Genomic DNA, 20,548 nt, shown 5'->3' with positions numbered 1-20,548 from the left:
TCCAAACCACAGCAAAAATAGACATTGACAGTAAAGCACAGGTCATTTAATATCATAATATACATACACATTTCAATATCACGTGCATTCTTGTTTAAAATGACTTTAAATAACCATTGTGGGCATATTACTTTGCTAGTCTACTTATTGTAATATATATATCCTACTTACATTTTTTTGGGTTACACAGGTTCAAACCCCACTGCAGTCAGCATGTCATTGTGTCCCTGAGACACTTCACCCCAAATTGCTCCTGTGGGGATTGTCCACAGTATTGAGTATGTAAGTCGCTTTGGATATAAGCGTGTAATGTAATGTGTATATTATTGGATATCATTTTATCCATACTTGATCTCTTTGTTATTATAATAACCTACACAGTTAGGTCACAGATTATGTCTGGCTAATAGAGCCTATTAAATGGAAAATGTTTTAATTGTGTACGCAATAGTTGTACCCAACTATTTTAGAGCGATGATAGATGAGCCTGTTAACATCTGTGATACTGACTCACTCTTTGTTCACATGTTCCAGCAAACTGTGTGTAAAGGAGTGCAGTGTCCTCCAATGCCTGTTTCAAAGCGTTTTATGAAATGTTCCTTACCACCTGTATTCAAGTTGAATGCTTTAAGTATATCTTGATGCTTATTTTGGACATTCACTCAATGAAATAAATGTACTTAGTGTTTATTTTACGTTTACTGAAGTTAAAGATCTGAGCACTTCTTCCACAACTGTTCTGAATCTGCAAAGTAAACAGCATAGCTTTCAAATAAATGTAATGGAGAGAAACAAGGTACATTCCTCTAAGAATAATTGTAATATAAGTACAAAGTGGAATAAGATGAAAATATATTGCATGCCATGCAAACAAATGTACAAGTATCTCATAATGGTACTCTATTGCAGTTCACAGGTATATCATGTACTTTTTGTTTTTTTGACTGGCAGTCTGTGTACACAGAGTCTATATTGGTGTTTATTGGTATGTTTGTATTATTATATATCGCACCATGTACAATTTGAATTCATTGTTAAGCATGGACTTGCCCTGACAATTAAATAAGGAAGCAAAGATGAAGATGTGGTCTTACTGCAGTGATGTTAAGGATGGGATGGCTCACAGCAGCATCAGCACTCTGCAATATGTCTCACAGTCCCTGGTTACAGATCTCTATCCCTCTATTATTTGTTGTGTGCCCACCTCTGTTATCTCATCCTCCTACACCTCCTGACCACTCAGGTTCCTGCTTGCTGTGATATTCCCAAGGAAGTGCTATATTTACAGCAATAAATCAACGTCATACGGGTTTGGTGAGACTGGGTCACCTGACATGAGGAAGGCTATGAGAGAGCACTTGTAACAGAGCCATAGATAGAGTTGCTGATGTGAACATGAACTCAAACAATAAAAAAAAATTCCAGCGGTACACTCAATACGTCATGGGAACAATAGGAAAAACAGGATCTTGAGATGATTTGGTACTTTATTTTTAAATTATTCCATGTAATCTCATTTAGTTACTGACAGTAAAAAAACTCCAAAGGTTGTATTCATTGTGTTCTTCTACATGATACCAGAGAATCTAGGCCGGAGCAATAATAACACTGGGATCTTTTACCAAAAATGTAGCCTGTTTATGTGAGAGGGATGAAGATGAAGAGGGTTTAAAGGCTACACTTGCACACAATTGGTGCACTTAGTGATTGATTTAGTATATTTGAAGGGAGTGGATGTGAGTCTGCTTCAGCATCACAATTCAATCCATTAAGGAGGTCATGTTTTTCTATAAGTACACAGGAGTGTCATGTAGAGTATTTGTTTATTTTTGGAAAAGAGGAACTTTTATATTGAAACTACTTTTTCATTAAGGCACTGATTGTATATATAATGTATAGTCATTTTAAGCAAATAACACTATTTGCAATATGTTGACATTCACCGACTTAAGTATGAAAAAATCCTATTTGCCCCTCTTTACCATTGTTGTTAGAAAAAGGGAAATATCATAATGCACCGTTTCCAAGATGTAGTACAGTGTTTTTATAACCTGCATAATTACACATCGTTAGACATATTTTGACGAGTGTCTGGGATTATTTTGAAAGAAAAAAAGGGAAGGAGGGAAGTGGATTCATGGAGTGGTGGTAAAAATAATGTTTTTCTATAGTACCATCTGCATTGTGGTGAACGATGAGTCAAGACTGTGTCTGGAGGTGTCTGGTTTTGTGGGTATTTCCCAAAGATGTGGTTCAGGATAATATTGTGACAAAAACAATTTAAACTTACCCTGCAGATGTATATCAAGTAGAAGAACTATGAAAAATATGACTGACTTGTTCACATCTTCAAGTAAAGAGCACTATAACATGTTAAGGATATGCTGGTGTTTATGCATAACAAATGACAACACGTGTGTGTGTAAATACCTGTCATAAAACGTTAGAGAGACAGAAACACACATTTCTTAGTTATAAGAAATAAGTTAAAAATCTGTTTCATTGTTTTTAACTTGCCTATTGTTTTTAACTTGCCTTCAGACGCCCACGCAGTAAAGACTCTGCAACAGTTTGGCAGAGCTGCAAAACCACAAACTGCTCTCAGTCGCCTTTCATCATTCAGGCAGCTGAAGGAAAGTGCAAAGAAGATTATGTTTTAATGCAAAGGCTTGCTGGATGATCAGAACAGACAAAAACTAAATGTTTATTCAAAGTTTTTACACATAAAAATGAAAAATAACTCATCACATATTGCCAAACAAACATTACAATTAATCATGGCATCATGTGTATTCAAAAAGGGTCTCTTAAAAAATAAATGCAATATAAAGAAAATCTCAAAAAGAAGCAAGAAATACAATGAAGTTAATCAGTAAATAAAAATAGCTAAAAATAAGGGTTCATTTTGGACATTATTAGAATAAAAGCAGTTTAGCACTTCATCACTTTGTTACATTTATGATAAGTATTTAGAGGGTCCATCAGTTTAAAAAATATGTCTGACTTTATATGAACTTTTGCTGTATTGTTTTCCATTAAGTACACTTTTATTCACGTGTCTTGCCATTAGTAGATTTGGGTTGCATTGACTTAAGCACAGATAAAGTTATATGGACATGCAGCAAGTAAGCCTTTCTACAACTTTCCTATAGACGCTCTTTAAAAACGTTTGTGGGACAAATTAACGTGCTCTGCATACTTGGTCTGCATATCCTGAATGGTATATTTTTTCAGTGTGTCATTATCAAAGCTTATTGTTCTTGGCAGGGACCATTCCCCTCTTAAAGGCTTAAAGTGCCAAACAGGGCAGCACCATGTGTGTGCATGTACTGAGTGACATCTCTGGCTGCCCTCCTGCAGGCCCGAGGAATTCAGCTGAAAGTCTACACCTGCGACAGGAAACCTTGAAACTGTCTACAGATGCACATTTTAAGGGACCCTCCTGTTTTATGAAATATGTCTGCTTTTCGGCTCAGTTCTGCTTTATTAACCCCAAATGCCCCCCCTTTAGAGTTTGTCATCCATGTAAAGTGACGGTGACGCACCCCCCCCCGACCTCCCCTCAGATGCGAGACATAAATCACAGCAGAACCAAATTAGAATCTAAAAAAAGGAACAGAGTGGGGTATTTCGGCGAGCCTCTAATAACTCAGAGGCTTGTTCTCGGTGGAACAGTTGAGATGGCAGCGTGCAAAAAAGAAATCTCTCCTTTGATAATAGTAATGAATCCAAACCTGAGACTTAATAAAAGGTGCACAGGATGAATGGGTTGTTTTTTATTTAAATAACACTAAAACACAATTTTTCTCAGGCAGCTGGAGGATACAACTTGTATTTTTCTCTGAAATGTAAATGCAGTTCAGATGTGACTTTGATATTTGTAAAGTAATGCACCGGTAGATTTGATCTCTCAGGCAAAAAGCACTTTCTTTCAAGATAAGATCCAATCTATTTTCCATCTTTTCCACCCTCTTAGAACCCCCCAGAGCCCCTTCCCCCTCCTCCCTTCTGTCAAGCGACTTTGTTAACTACTTTGAAAAAAAGGTGGATGATATTCGCTCTTCTTTTTCTGACTCACCTTTACTCACCACTGGGTCACCAGTCCCACCGTTCACCCACACAATAACCTCTTTTTCCCCTCTCTCTCCAAGTGAGGTTCTTACCCTCATTACCTCTGCCCGTCCTCCCAGTTGTCCTCTGGACCCTATCCCCTCAAACCTCCTTCAGACTATCGCTCCTGATATTCTACCGTTTCTCACCCATCTCATTAACACTTCCCTAACTTCTGGTCACTTTCCAAACAGTCTCAAGGAGGCAAGAGTAAACCCTCTCCTAAAGAAACCCACTCTCAACCCGTCCGATGTTATAAACTACAGGCCTGTCTCTCTCCTCCCATTCCTGTCTAAAACACTTGAACGCGCTGTCTTTAAACAACTCTCCTGTTATCTCCATCAGAACAACCTTCTGGATCCGCACAAGTCTGGTTTCAAGGCAGGTCACTCCACAGAAACTGTTCTCCTCGCTGTCTCTGAGGAACTGCACACTGCTAAAGCAGCCTCCCTCTCCTTTGTCATCATCCTTTTGGACCTGTCTGCTGCATTCGACACGGTGAATCATCAGATCCTCCTTCACACTCTCCAAGAACTTGGAGTTTCAGGCTCTGCACTTTCCCCCCTCACCTCATACCTCAAAGACCGCACCTACAAGGTAACTTGGAGAGGGTCAGAGTCCGACCCTTGTCAATTAACTACAGGGGTCCCTCAGGGCTCTCTTCTTGGTCCCCTCCTCTTCTCCCTGTACACAAACTCGCTCGGATCTGTCATTAGCCCGCATGATTTTTCATACCACTGCTACGCTGACGACACCCAATTAATTCTGTCCTTTCCCCGCTCAGAGACCCAGGTCGTCGCACGCATCTCTGCTTGTCTAGCAGACATCTCTCAGTGGATGTCTGCTCACCATCTCAAGCTCAACATTGACAAGACTGAACTGCTTTTCCTTACGGGTAAAGATTATCCCACTCTTGACCTAACAATCAACATCGGCCCCTCTGTTGTTTCCCCGACTCAGACTGCAAGGAATCTGGGTGTGACCCTAGATAACAACCTGTCCTTCACTGCAAACATCGCTGCAACAACCCGCTGCTGCAGATACACGCTTTACAACATCAGGAGGATACGTCCCCTCCTGACCCAGAAAGCTACGTAGGTTCTGGCCCAGGCTCTCGTCATCTCACGCCTAGACTACTGCAACTCCCTCCTGGCTGGTCTACCTGCATGTGCCATCCGACCTCTGCAGCTCATCCAGAATGCAGCGGCTCGTCTGGTCTTCAACCTTCCAACATTTTCCCACACCACACCGCTCCTCCGCTCACTTCACTGGCTTCCAGTAACTGATATAATCCACTTCAAGACAATGGTACTTGCGTACCATGCTGTGAATGGATCTGGCCCTTCCTACATCCAGGACATGGTTAAACTGTACACCCCAGCATGTGCATTCCGCTCTGCATCAGCCAAACGGCTCGCTGCACCCTCGCTGCGAGGGGGACCCAAGTTCCCATCAGCAAAAACATGTCGGTTTGCTATCCTGGCTCCAAAATGGTGGAATGAGCTCCCCATTGAAATCAGGACAGCAGATCGCTTGCACATCTTCCGGCGCAGACTGAAAACTCATCTCTTTCGACTCCACTTCGAGCGATAGAATTACTAACAAAGAATTGCTAACAAAGCACTTATATACTAATACAGGACTGGCTTATCTAAAGCCAGTTGAGTAGCACTTGAAATGTTTAGCTCTATGAAACCTGATGTATTATATGATTCTGTTTTCTTCAAGTTTGTATCTTCTTGGTCGAATGCACTTATTGTAAGTCGCTTTGGATAAAAGCGTCAGCTAAATGCAATGTAATGTAATGTAATTTGGCACCATTTATACAGCTATAAAGATGGCTATATTGAAAAATACATCTAGGTGTGCAGAACTTTCAACATTCAAATAGAAAATTAGCAAGAGAAATAGCCAAAATCAATTAGGAATTGTTTTTCAGAGGTTTGTTCTTTTAGTGCTTGAAGAAGAGTATAACTTCATGTCCCCATAATGTGCTACAAACAGACACATTTTAGTTCAATAAAGGCAGAGCAGCAGGATGTAGTGACAACAGGCCACACTAGAGGGAAGCAGCAGAGGGAGATGTTCAGTTTCAGATTTCTGGAACTTTCTGAAGTTTCTCCTTTAGAAGCCATTATTTTGTGCATGTGTGTTTAGTGTGTGTTATGAATCAAGTAACCGCTTTATTAAGTTGAGAAAATAAAAATGGATTTCAGCAGCTAAAGCTACATGTGCAAAAACTCTTCAAGATTTACTGCATTACTTGGGCATTAAACTTTCTGCACCTGAAATAATAAGAGTTCTGCTCTCTGTGAATTTGTCTGAGAAAAGTAATAGTGTGTTTCCCTTTCAGTCTTATAACGCACAATAAATCTACTCAAAAGTCCAAATGCAACGTTGAAAGCATAAAAACTTCCGGGTACAGGATGACAAACAAGGTGAAATACTTTCATTTTTGCCTTTGCATGAACAATCACAGTTAAGTTCTGTTTACCAGATTGAATGTTAATAGTTAACAGGGATATAACAGGAAGTGGTGACTATGCTCTTCCAAAAGATTCATCACATAAAAATGCATATTGATTTTTACAGTAGGTCTTAAATTGGTTTGTGTTTGTCATTTGTAGACTGAATTTTTTTTGAGTAATTTCGGGTTGTTGATAACTCTCATTTCCCTGTAAGAGCTAATTTCCCTATTTTGGGGTAACGCAGTCATTTAACAACAACTTCTGAAAGTTATCGGGAACAAAGCCACATCCTTACACATGTTTGAATAATCTCAAAGACATACTGTATTAGAAAGGAAAATAAATACTTTTGTTGCTCAAAATCCTGTTGATCTCACTGTAAAAATATACTGTGACACAAGTACTCATTATGCAGAATGGCTCATTTAAGAATGCCATATAGTATATAATTATAATGATGCATTAGTCCATTCATCACTTAAATGTTGCAGCTGTTTTTTATTTATAGCATACACTCCTAGTTTGCAAATTACCTCCATGGATCCACAAAGGCAAACGTCCTGTTTTTATCAGAGAGGCAGACTTCCTTTTTAACAAAGCCTTTAGTTAGAGCTGGTTTTAGATTATTCCCTATGTACGTCTTCCTGGTTCCTACATTTTATTGTATTTCTATTGTCTTTTCTTGTATCTTAATTCATTTTATTTACATGTTATACTCTATCTTGTCTTTTATTATTTTCCTGTTTTGTTTACAATGCCGTTTGTTTCTGTAAAGTCCACTGAGACCGGTTTTGGGTTATTGGGCAACTGTGCCACTGTGTAATATGCCATATTTGCTTTTGTTGATTCTATTTTTATAATTTATCTGGATCTACAAAGAAACTTAAAAAGTAGAATATGTACCTCTGAAATGTAGCGGAGTAGATAGTTTAATACAGGGCAGTCCACACTTTTTTTCACTGAGGGCCACATACAGAAAAATATACGAAGTGCTGGGCCACTCACTCGAGTAGAGGTATATTGCTTCATGTGTTAAGTTAAAGGTGGGGTATGTAATTGATTTCAGAAACACTTTTTGTTATATTCCATGGATGCTCTTAACATCCAGATAGCAATGATGAAGTGCTTTGACAATAAATACATACAGAAATGTTCATCTATGGAAGCCGTAGCGCTGTAAAAGTCACGACCAATCATTTTAGCCGGCCCAGGTCAGATAACTGGATGGCCTACCTGCCTGTCAGCCTTCCATCTGTGCACAAACTTATCTCGTGCCCTCATTGGTCATGTGCGCATTTGTGTGTGTTGGAGGAGGGGCTCTGTAAGGAAGTGGCAGATTTGTATATAGATATTTTATATTCTATAGATATTTTCAAATTCTAGCGCACTCGAGCTGGTTTCTCCAAAATTACCTATCCCACCTTTAAGTTATTAGCAAAATCAATCAAAGCCTACATCCCAGTTCTCTATCGGGTTTCATTTATTTTGTAACAAAAGTATTGGCAGCTCATTCCTTGAAACAGAAGCATCAGATTGATTATAATAAGGGGAAATATGAAGGTATATTTCAAGCTTGTCATTTTTATCAACTAAGATTTGTTAGAAAAAAATGTCAACTTTAATTGACAGAATATATTTTAGATGGCTTGGAAAGGGCCTACTAACACATGAATACTACTGTGTAATGTATGTCTAGATATAGGCCTATATTTAAGACGTACAATATAAGAAAAGCACAAGTTTCAGGTGTGGGCCGTAGTCCAATCCCATTAGACTTTTATGGACAACAGGCCGCATTTGGCCCCTGTGCCATAGTTTGGACACCTGTGGTTTAATACTTCAGTACATTTACTTTCCAGCACAATACATACGTTTCCTTAATTATGAAGCATGGTGATGTTAGCTCTAGAGTTTAACCCAAATAATAAAACACCTGCAGCTAACATGAGTGTATTTGTTTACAGCATTATTAGTGACTGGTTTTATGGCTGGAGGCGTGCATTCACTCTCCCTGTCTGCCTCTCTATCTGAAAGTTTCCTCTCCTGCAGTCTGTGTGTGTTATTTGGTTGCTAGGGGTGGAGCAAACAAACCTCCTCTTACATTATTTTCATCTATGCTTACGTCTGGGACAGCAGTTCCGCATTCCTGAGCCCTCAGACAAGATCACACAGTACTTAAACGGGCTGATGCAACGGCCCCTTTTAGTCCCAAAACCTGCATCCGACTCCCAACACCGTTCCAATATTACTGCGGATTTTTGGACGCACACCAGGTAAGACGGAGTGCCATCGCTATTGTTGTATCCCTTTCTTGTTTTAGTGCTAATAGTTAGCTAAATGTTGGTCCAGGCTTGACATTATTGCATATTTTCTACACTTTTCCCACCACGTTGTTAGAGACACGCTGGATATGGTTTGTGACATGTATGCTTTTTAATATTACATATTAATATTTTTTAAGAGGATGTATATTGACTTATTTCTGCAATAAAAAAACCCAGTTTAAATAGTTTTAAAGTTTTCCGTGGTGTTACGGCAGAAGTCTTTTATTTTGCTAATAGGTTGTAGTTATCACTGTTGTAGCAACAGTCGCTTTGCAGCTCGTTATTTGCAGACATGTTTGCTAAATTAAACACCAGCTTGGGACGAACTGGAGGTATTTTCATCAGGGCAGTTTTAATGTCAGTGTTGCTAAACAGGAGAAGTGTCGGTTAGCCTTGTGAAGACGATTATGTAACGCTACACACACTGTGGGGTTTCTACGTAACTGCAAGCTAAGCTAGTCTGCTGCACCAAACTGCACGCGTTTATCCCTTTTACATTGAAGAAATATGCATATTCAATTGTTTTAATGCTGTATTTTTCATGCCATGTGCATATTATGTTGTAACACTATAATCGGCTAGCACGTATACTGTTCATCTACCTTTGTTTTAACTACACTGGAGAGTCAACACTTTGCATGCAGCTGCAAGATGCATACACTAATAATACCAGATTTGCAAAACAAACTGTATACCAGTGAGTCTCATAATAAAAAGGGCTTCAAGTAAATTATCAATTGTATTATGCATCATTTTTTTTAACTAATGATTATTCAGTTTTCCAGAGCCTAAGGTCAGATCAGATCAACCACAGAGAGAGTACATTTACTATGACATAACATAGGAAAAGGTAGAAAATCCTCACATTTAAGAAACAGGAAAAAGAGGATGTTTAGCACTGTTGCTCGATAATTCACTAATACTATTAATCAGTTGTGAATATAGTTTTTGTTCTGCTCAGTACTCACACTTATTCATATCTTATTACCTCTCTACAGCGTCCAAACACAGTTGCATCATTGACAGAAGACGACTGACAACTTTCCTCTGAGTAAGTACCAAGCCTTCAGAATAGTTTAAGATACAATTATTCAGGGAAGCTCTCTTGAGTTTTTACTTCTGAACAGAAAAAAATCTTCTTGGCAAATCTGTTTCTCCTTGGAACACAAGTAATGTAAATTAAGTGTGAGGTTTATTTGGCAGCATGTGAGTAAAGCGAAGAATCTGAGCTCTGATTTGTAATCTTTGCTTTGGCCGATAGTAGTGCACATGCTTTTTATGTTTTACTCCACTGGATAAGGGAAACTGTGTGAGTGATCTCTCCTGTGAATATGCATACTAGAAACAGACTCCAGTATTACTCCTATATCACCACATAAATCCTTTTCTCACTGTTGTTGTTGTGATGAGCCAGTAAATATTGTCCTCTTGTCTACATGATGGTCTTTTAAAAGATTTACACTTGGCTGTGTATCAGTAACTCTATCCAGACCAGAGGTAGCGTTAGATATCTGCCCTTGTTGGCCTGAGGGTTAAAGGCCAATCATGGAATGGGAAATATGATGGTGAGGGCGGATCATATGCGTGCGTGTGGGTTTGTGACTTGCAAGTTCATAGGTTCAATGTTTTCCTGTGGAGCAAGTGCATGCTCTCCAGCTGGTGTTGTGCACGCTCATACAACAACATGCCATGCAGGGGAAACTATTTGTATGTTCTTTATTTATGTGGTTCATTTGTGTCTTTATCTATGAAGTGAAGGAGAGTGTGTTGAAGAGGGTTTAAATGTCCCAGCGCCTCCGGGCACATCCATACGATGGTCTCTGCATAAATGGAACGCTGCAGTCAGTGGATTAATGGGGAAGGGCTGGCGAGCCGACAAGCAGCGCGGGGCCGACAGGGCTGAGAGACTGGACGTGGGCGCACAGGGTTTATTTTAAGTAGAAATGCCTTCCAGTGCGTCTCTGGAGAGCTGGAATTGCCGAGCTGCACCCCAGTACACTGAACAGACAGCAGACGCATTGCAGGCGAGAGAGCCAACTATGCAACAGCCAGGCTCAATGATACTAATACTAATGCTGGGGGGGTGCAGCTATTCACTGTATCACATTATCAATATCACATTGTAGTCTCCATGAGCCTTTCCACATGGTCTGTAGAAACAGTGTCAGGCTAGATGTCCACTATGGAAGCAAACACCCAAATGTCCAAAGGTGTAGCAGAGAGACATTAAAGCCAGTGTAGTTTTAAAGAAAAGAGCACAGTGAAAGGCTAATTTAAACAGTTAGGGTTTCCGTTTTCTTGAAATAATTTTGGACTTGAAGTCAGCTATCTCCTTTTGCAGTCCAGACTCAAGATGTCGACCTACACATTGACGCTTTGACTTGCAGCCTCAGGGATGAACAAAAGCTTTGCAAATCTCATTGAAGACACTGGGGCTTGCTCTGTCAGAGCAGGCGTGTGCTTGACGTGCGGCAGATGAGGAAATATCGGAGGAAAAAACATGAAGCGGCATTAAAGTGAAAACCACATGTTACATAATGACGGTGATTGCTTCAACAGGCTGTATTAAGTCTGATTTTCTTGACTTTGTTGGCCAATATCTTATTGTCAGGGATTACACATAACTTGCCTTGGATTTGTCATTGATGCAAAATCCATACGTTTGAACTGGCTTTTGTCTGATTTTTTGTATTTTGATTCATTTAATCCATGTCTGAGCCAAGCCAAAGCTCAGTGCCATGCAAAGTCTAATCCTGATTTACAGCATGGAGAAAAATAGCAACAATATAATAATTCAACCAGGACCACCCAGATGCAGAATATAGATGTGTGACTGTTTGCATGGCATGAAGCAGGCCGAGCAGGAATCCAGCCAAAGATCACATAGTAATGTTCGAATGAAGGCAGCCACAGTCCTCATGCCTTGTGCAGATCTGCAGGTGCTTTGTGTTTCCATTTGACTGGAATATTGTTTTCATTATAAGGCTGCAGTCTAGTCTACAATTAAATGCAAAAGCTAAACTACCTGGCCTTGTGCTTTTTCATTTATAACCTCTGCATGCACTGTACAGAGGCGGTGGTGGCGAAGTCGATAGGGACTTGGCTTGGCAACTGGAAGGTCACCAGTTCAAGTCCCGGCAAGACCAGGTGCTACCAAGGTGTCCCTGAGCAAGGCACCGTTCCCCACACTGCTCCCCGGGCGCCGTTCAAAATGGCAGCACACTGCTCCTAATACTAGGATGGGTCAAATGCAGAGAAACAATTTCCCCACGAGGGATTAATAAAAGTCCATTTTATCTTATCTTACTCCAGCTCGCAAACTGTAAATGTGAGGGGGGAAATGAAGCTCCCTCATTACCATTGATCTTCTCATCATCATTCACAATTTTGCACAAGGTTAAATGTTCATCATTGTGTTGAATTGCTATAGGAAGGTTCAATTTTTAGCCTGGAAGACTGAAAATAAATAAAAGCTCAAATAAAAAAGGATCCTATTTTCTGTTGTGATAATCACTTCCACTCCCACACACCGTCACCTCGGAGTTTACTGACCAGAGACGACCTCGGCACAATGAGAACAACAGGCGTTATTACGGAGCGCCTGTGTCTTGTCCCTCCAATGAAAATATAATGAGGGGATGGAGGAATGTAGATACTGTATATTTGGACTGTCCCGTCCTCGAGGAAAGTCGGTGCCAAATTCCCTGGTTTCCTCTGAGGATTGCGAAAGGCTGTAACTCAACACACAGCCTGACTGAGTGCAGACGATAATGATGATCGCTCAGACCTTGGCCACAGATTTAGAGAGCATGCCTTGGCCCGAGCCTTTGCGCTCATTGTTCACTTTCAGCACTCGTGTCGAGCGCTGGGGAAGTTGTTTGCAAGAGTTTTGCAAGATGTTGGTGGTATGTGCGCCATGCAATGCCTTATTTAAAAAGCAGCAGCAGTATATAAAGGTAACGAGTAACCTTTGAAACCCCTCTGTAACCCCCCCACCCCGTCTCTATAGGGGCGAGGATAATGGGGCCTCCAGTCGTGCTGCTAGCTATTGGTAAAGGACTACATTCCTCAGCACTGCTAATTGCTCTCAGGAAAGACTCCGGAAATGGACACATTTGGTGGAGTTGAAGACAGATCGAGTGTGTGAGCAGAGAACGCAGCAGATTGTAGACACAGTATAGGACATGCTTACATATAGGGACCCTCACACACACCTCCAACTATCTGCGGCTCACATGCAGTTAGATTAGTTTTGGATCGAAGCCAGAGCTCTCGTTGTGTACGTTCCTATATTTCATAACTAATACATGACATTTCCGCTCCCCGCCCTTGGCTTCAGCTCGTCTCCTCTCGGTGCCGGGCTGTGTAGGTGTCTTTGTTTGAGGCCAGTGTGGGCCTAAAAGCTGCAGCACTGGCTTTTCTGCTCGACTGCAAAAGCATAGTAACGGCGTTGCATCATCAAACGCTGACCACTAATCCAGCGGACAGCAAACAAAAAGAAAAGAGAAAAACACCCATCTTTTGAAAAATGTAAAATTCACTTAGACTCATGCTTTTTGTCATAATTAGGCAGTGCGAGACACGCATCAGCGAATGTTCCCCGTGTAGCGATGAGACTTCTTAAGGGTTTCATGTCTCGAGGCTTGGCGGGCTGTTGAATTTGCAAGGGGGATTTTGAGACACTTGAAGGCAGGTTGAAAGAGACGGAACAGCTTTAACATATGCACACACTGTTATAACAGAGTCTGTGTGAGTTTACAACAGTTTCATGAATTGCCAGGATTGGTGTGTTAGTCACTTTTATGTCTCATAATTAAAAGGTGTCTTGCATCAGACATCAAATCACCTTTGTTTCGGAGGCCGCTGGAAAAACCACCCCTTAGGGTTTCTGTGTGATCTGATGTCATGCAGACACATATGAGGTTTATGTATTTAATACTGAAGTGTGTGTGTGTGTGTGTGTGTGTGTGTGTGTGTGTGTGTGTGTGTGTGTGTGTGTGTGTGTGTGTGTGTGTGTGTGTGTGTGTGTGTGTGTGTGTGTGTGTGTGTGTGTGTGTGTGTGTGTGTGTGTGTGTGTGTGTGTGTGTGTGTGTGTGTGTGTGTGTGTGTGTGTGTGTGTGTGTGTGTGTGTGTGTGTGTGTGTGTGTGTGTGTGTGTGTGGAGGTCTGGTCTCCGCTGCATGCTTCAACAAGCCACAGCATTGACTAGGGGCTTTCCTTGCAATATGTCTGACTGAGAAGGCTTGCATTACAATGTACTGTATATGAGCTGGTCTGATAGACATAATACATGATTATTCCTTATTTCTTTAGTGTGAATTCCATTGACATCTTTTTTTTGTCTGGGACAGAACCCAAACTGAGTTTGTTAACCAGTCCCGAGTGTCTGGCCAACTTGGATATTGGACTCTATTTTGGCTCTGAAAGCGATGTGCTGTCATTCCTAATGGGCGCTTCAGTTCCTGTGGCTGTTCTCCCGGCCCAGGGGTTACTTTGCATTGCATCTTTTGAATTCCACCACAGTTATTGGTCAGCAATGAGCAATGTAAGAAAAAGCCGGGCTTACTCTTTTGTCACAAGTCATCAAATCTGATGGACCAAACAATTCATAGTAAATGAAGTCAATTCAGCCCATGAATAGTTCTTTCTCTTTCATTCACCCGTGCATTAGCTCTCATATGGTTTGTCTTGTTCTTAGACAGCCTCTCTGCAGAAAGGCCTTGGCACTTTCCAGTCCTCCACATCTCCCGGGAGTTTAAAAGAGAGGGAATTCTGTCTGAGAGAGATTTTTACCAGGGCTGTCTTGTTCTTTTCCTCTTCAGCAAAAACAACAGGCTGCTGCCAAGTGCAGTGTAAATGGGAGTATACATACAGAGGGAGAGAGGGAGGGTGGGGGCAGTCAGGATTTAAATAATAAAATGGCTCATTGGACACTGGCTCCACACACCAACTTGTCCTTGGAGCGAATAAATCATGCAGACTGGAGGTGGTGGAGAACGGGTCAAAATAGTGTTGACATGTGACTTTTGACCGTCCATGTACTGCAATGCTTAATGTTTGAGGTACTAATGAAGGCTTTAGATGCTACAGGAATCTCCCACCAACAATACCCATCACTTTGTGCCTACTGATTGTTAACTAGTTACGATTTTGACGAGAAAGAAAGAAAAATACATTTAAAGTATTGTGTGACAGAACACTTTTGTGCTTCAGGATTGATTCCCTCTCTCTAAAAGTGGGCTGATTTGGATTCAGCCATGCTCGACGACAGTTAACTCCAACTGTAAAAACACTTTGAGACCAGCCCATAACCAGGGTGGAGTACATTAGAATAGTTACATAACCTAGTTTTTTTGTTCACTACCCTCCTCTATGACTTTTGTATTAGAGCGAGTCTTTCAGCTGTGCAAAAAAAAAAGTAGCAAAGAAAGAAAAACTTGGTTTGACTTACAATACAGTGGGCCTGTCAGCTAGTCACCCACCAGCAGAGTCAGCTGTTTCCGCAGCGCCCCACAATACTCGTCTTTGTTGGTTCCATATGAGAGGATCTTTGTTCGGTTTGTGCCCAACATGTAGAGGTTCATATTCATACTCTGCAGGCAAATGGGAATCAAGCTGTTCGTAGAAGTCACACTGATAACATTCATCTTTAAAAAACACCTCGTTGCTTTAGGTTCGGCGGATAATCCCAGTTGCCATTTTGTCAGCATGCCAAAGTAATTGAAGTAGGAGTGGTTTTTATTTGCAAAATTGTCCCACAAAAGCATAATTTCATCATCAGAATATGATAAATAGCAGCTTAATGTTTGCCACCATTCCTCATCTTCACATACTGGATATGTTGTACTTTATTCCTTTATAACTACTGAACAATAAGAGTGTTTCTTGTCAGACCTTTCTAAAATCCTCTGGTCTCCTCAGAGATTGCAGGGATGGGCTGGGTACAGTCGGCTCATGTTTCACTGCTCCCATCTGTAACATTTGTTTTTTATTTGGCGAACAGAAGTTTTCCAACTCTTGGTCTTACAGTAATTAGAGAGACGTCTTAATTCTCCAGCCACTTCCTTTAAGCCTGCACAAGTTCTCCTCTTTCTCCCCTCTTTCCCTCATTCCTCCCTGATTACATTAAAAAGGGCTGTGGTCAACCCTCTTAAAACGACCCAAAATTGTTGAAAGTGTTTAGGAATGCATGAGCGTTACCCCAGTGCTTTTGATATCCTTTGAATCCCCTCTTGCAAAACGAAACATTCAAGACGAAAGCCACTCGGTTAATTATTAGTTGCACAAGTGTAGATGGTCCTGTATTTATGCGTTCATACAGACGGCTTCCCTCTGCGTGTGAAACTACAGAGATGAGTGTGAAGCTGCCGATGGTCTGGAGTTTGTTTTTTCATCGACTGCTGACTAAGAAGATAACACAGCTGTCAAAGCTGTCATCGTTTGAGTGCATTCCTGGAAACGGCAACCCGTATCTACTGTATACAATGTCCGATGACAAGGAGAGACAACAGTAAATGAAACTTGTTTTGGATGGAATGCTAATACTACAAGATCACAATAAAGATAACAGAGGGCAATTTGATAAAGGGAACTGGGTATAAACGTATGGCTCACGACCATAGCAGAAACACAAATGGGTAATACAATATTCCTCTTCAAAATCCCAAAAATTATCTGTACTATGAACTTAAGGCAATAAGAAGTAGAACATTTAAAACATGTCTTTAAATGCTTTCCACTGCGTATACAAAAAGGGGTTATTTGTTTTGTCAACAACTGCCTTTTAAGGCTTACTTCTCTCATCCTAATCGTTCTCTCCCTCTCTTCTCTCTCCCGTAGCGGCGGTGGTGGCCGGGTCGGACATGATGCCAGGACAGATACCTGACCCTTCGATGGCGGCGGGCTCCCTGCCCTGCCTGGGCCCGCTGGCGGGCATCTCGGCCACCACACTCACTGATCAACTCAAGCTAGCCGACTTCCACCAGCTGGGCACCATGCTGTCCCCGCTGCACTTCCTGGGGCGGCTGGGGAAGAGGCCGCTGGCCATCAAGACAGAGGTGAGGAGGGGGAGAAAGAAGAGCTAGTGCAGCAGGAGGTGAAAGATGTACATCGAGTCAGACAGTAGAGAAGAAGAAGGAGGGTTTTAGACTCAGGATGTTTTAAGGCAGTTGTTATCATAATCTGTAAAATATACTTAAGTTTACAGTTGTAATTGTAATCATTCTTAAATTAATCAAACGCAAGCAATTCAAGATTTATGTTCATTAAAATAAAATAATGGAAAGAATATAAAAAGAGAGGTTTATAATTACGGAAATACTTAAAGGTGGGGTAGGTAATTTTGGAGAAACCAGCTCGAGTGCGCTAGAATTTGAAAATACACAGCCGGAACAAATCTGCCACTTCCTTACAGAGCCCCTCCTCCAACACACACGAACGCGCACATGACCAATGAGGGCACGAGATAAGTTTGTGCACAGATGAAAGGCTGACAGGCAGGTAGGCCATCCAGTTACTTTAGCCGGGCCGGCTAAACGGATTGGTCGTGCTTTTTACAGCGCCACGGCTTCCACAGATGACATTTTTTATGGATTTTTTGTCAAAGCACTTAAGATATTCATTGCTATCGGGATGTTAAGAGCATTCCATGGAATATAACAAAAAGTGTATCTCGAGCCGGTTTCTCAAACTTACCTACCCCACCTTTAATATTCTGGTACCAGTTAATGTCCTGACAGTAGGCTTAATATATACGGTATGTTGGTATAAAATATATATTCTATCCATAAAATGTTATTGTCAGTAGTTGTAGGTGCATTGATCTGAGCTTGTTTGAGGATAGAGTGTGAAGACAATACAAATATTTCTATGCAGATTACTATATTAATGTTGATGATCAGTAAACATAGTATGGTAAACTGAAAATACAGTATACTTTGGCTTGTTCATTTTGTATGTTGAATTTCCCCCCCTCCAGTGCTCAACAATATTTACTATTTTTTCATTTCAAACCTTTATTTAACCAGATTGGTCCCATTGAGATCATAGATCTCTTTTTCAAGGGAGACCTGCAGCATATAGGTTCCACATGAAACATAAAACAATAAAGGACATTATACATTATATTTACAGGATACATATTTATAGACATTTACAAGTGCCCATAGTATCAGCAAGCATTTCATTTAGCCTAGCTTTAAAAACATGCAGAGGAATGAGATTGCTCAGTTTCAATTCTTGCTGAAGATTGTTCAAAGCAAGTGGAGCTGCGCACATAAAAGCTGTCTCACCTGAGACAGTCCTTGCTCTTGGCACATCTAACAAGACTACATCATGTGATCTATAGAGGTTGCACAACATGCATGTTGTTTTGGTGAGGCAATTACCACTATTGGTTGTAGGTTTATTGATAAAATGTTCGTTTGCAGATGGATGAAGATGATGATAGGAGGAAGCGAAGACGAGACAAAAACAAAGTAGCTGCCGCGCGATGCCGAAACAAAAAGAAGGAACGGACTGACTTCCTTCAAAGGGTGAGTTCATGACACAGCATTGCAGAGGTTAAGAATGGAAGCCAAGAACGTGACAAAAGATTCTCTCACTTGTTGTCCTGATCCATTTATATAAAAACCTGTCTGAAAATGAGTTGATCAGATTTTGGCCACTTTGTGATGTCATAACGATATTTTGGCTTGTGAAACCATTAGCCAATCACCAACCAAGGTAACCCCCCCCCCCCCCCACCTGATCACCTGAATCTCCTCCTAGAGCACCAGTGTTCTTTTTAACCAAATATCTCTCAGAGGGGCGTGGGGAGTGGCTCCTTATTTTCATCTAAATTAACAGACAGAGAATCAGCACTTTGGAAACAGGGCTGAAACAGAGGGAATTATGGGATGCTACAATGCACGATCAGTTTGGTATTTCGAGCCAAACACTTCAGAGACATGTTTTGTATATATCTGATACCTATAATATATTGATGAAAAACAGTATAATAGGGGACCTTTAAGTTAACCTGAACAGCTGATGAAAGTACTCTGAACATTGTATTTGTCTGGTAGTATCTCATAATTCAACATCTTTGTCCAGGAGTCGGAGCGTTTGGAGGTGGTGAACTCCGACCTGAAGGCCCAGATCGAGGAGCTCCGTATGGAGAGGCAGCAGCTAATGGTGATGCTCAATCTCCACCGGCCCACCTGCATCGTGAGGACCGACAGTGTCAAAACTCCTGAGAGTGAGGCCAACCCCTTTCTGGAGCAGCTGTCCACCGACGCCAAGTGAAACCGGGAAACCAGGGACGCAGGAGTCCCTGACGCCCAAACTAGCACCACGTGGTAGCCATTTCAAATGAAAAACATAACTGGCAATATCTAAACAAGCACTTGAGCTCCAAGACTTTTGGAGACTCTGCCCAAAGACCTGAGGTTGTAGGGCTTCCTTAGTACTGCTACATGAGCTGGCTCTGTCCATTGGAAGACTGGAAATATCCAGTTTCATCTCCACATTAACTGTTGTTGTTGTTGACACCCGCTGTGCCTAATGTTACTTCAACCATCTCTACATAAAAGGGACCAATGGAAAAAGAAGAGTACGACTGGAAACAACGCCGAGGAAACACACTAATATCAAAATGGTGCTCTGTTACAAAAGCCCTGAGTAGATTGTGTGGCATTTTTGAATGCAGATACCCAAAAAGGCTTATGCAGCTTCCCTTTGTATGCTAGCGGAAATATACAGGTGTAGAGTTTTTAGGACATAATACTCAATACAAGTACACCAAACAGAGTAGAGTTTTTTTTTTGTAATGTTGATTTCTTTACCCTGCCTTCGACGATGGCAGTTACCGGTTGATCCGATTTGTGGTGACGCTGGCGTCATAAAAAGCACATATACACAAAATGTTTACACCCTTGTTTTTAGGACTTGTTGTCTGTCCGTTATGTACTTGTTTTATACTGCTTTGTATACATAAACATATATGAAATGCTTGTTAATCACTTGATGTGATTTGTCTTTTCAATCTTTTCCAGTCTTTGTCTGTCATGTTGCGCTGTCTAACAGCTGTGAAAACAAGCAGCACTCTTTTCAGCTGAGCAGTATTTCAATGTCTGTTATGGACCTGCATCTGCTATGTATGACTGTTACCCTGAATAGATTAAATTTTATTTTCTAAACTACAAGAAAGAGCATGTCATGTTGTTTGCAATTACCCCATCAGACATGCAAGATTTCAGTGAAAATTCGTGTAGGTTATTACTTCCTCCCAATCATGACACTTAAACTATCAAGTGACGAAGGTTGTGCAATCATGTTTTCTTCGGTTGAGGCACATTGCCAAACACAGGGCTTTACTTTCATTTGCAACTCAGTAAAGGTCAATTATGAATTTATTTCTACCAGGCATGATTATTACCACATTAATGCAATATTTTAGAATGCATCTTTACATTACTTTCTTTAAAGCATAAAGAAACACCTTTAATTGTAAACATGCTTTGACCTCTTTTCTTAATTGTGTTTTTGATAGAAGACTTGGTAGCATTGATTTGTTTGTAGAATTGTATACTAATATTGTAATGTTATTTCAAGACTAGTACATTTGTTGCTGATGGACAGCATACTCTCTATTTCACTACATTTTAAA

At 40.9% G+C, this 20,548-nt stretch overlaps 1 protein-coding gene across 1 annotated transcript; it reads left to right on the top strand.

The window, feature by feature from the left end:
* The first annotated feature begins 8,720 nt into the window (after window positions 1-8,720).
* On the top strand, window positions 8,721-19,892 carry LOC117439951 (jun dimerization protein 2-like). The gene is made up of 5 exons (XM_034076100.2): window positions 8,721-8,851; window positions 9,901-9,953; window positions 16,741-16,958; window positions 18,330-18,434; window positions 18,994-19,892. Exons 3-5 carry the CDS (start codon window positions 16,764-16,766, stop codon window positions 19,183-19,185), a joined length of 492 nt encoding a protein of 163 aa, XP_033931991.1. The 5' UTR covers window positions 8,721-8,851; window positions 9,901-9,953; window positions 16,741-16,763; the 3' UTR covers window positions 19,186-19,892.
* The last annotated feature ends 656 nt before the right edge of the window (window positions 19,893-20,548 follow it).

Source organism: Pseudochaenichthys georgianus, chromosome 24 (assembly GCF_902827115.2).
Source record: "Pseudochaenichthys georgianus chromosome 24, fPseGeo1.2, whole genome shotgun sequence".
Taxonomy (NCBI): domain Eukaryota; kingdom Metazoa; phylum Chordata; class Actinopteri; order Perciformes; family Channichthyidae; genus Pseudochaenichthys; species Pseudochaenichthys georgianus.
The sequence above is the reverse complement of the archived record's forward strand: the minus strand, read 5'-3'. Positions and strand labels throughout refer to the sequence as shown.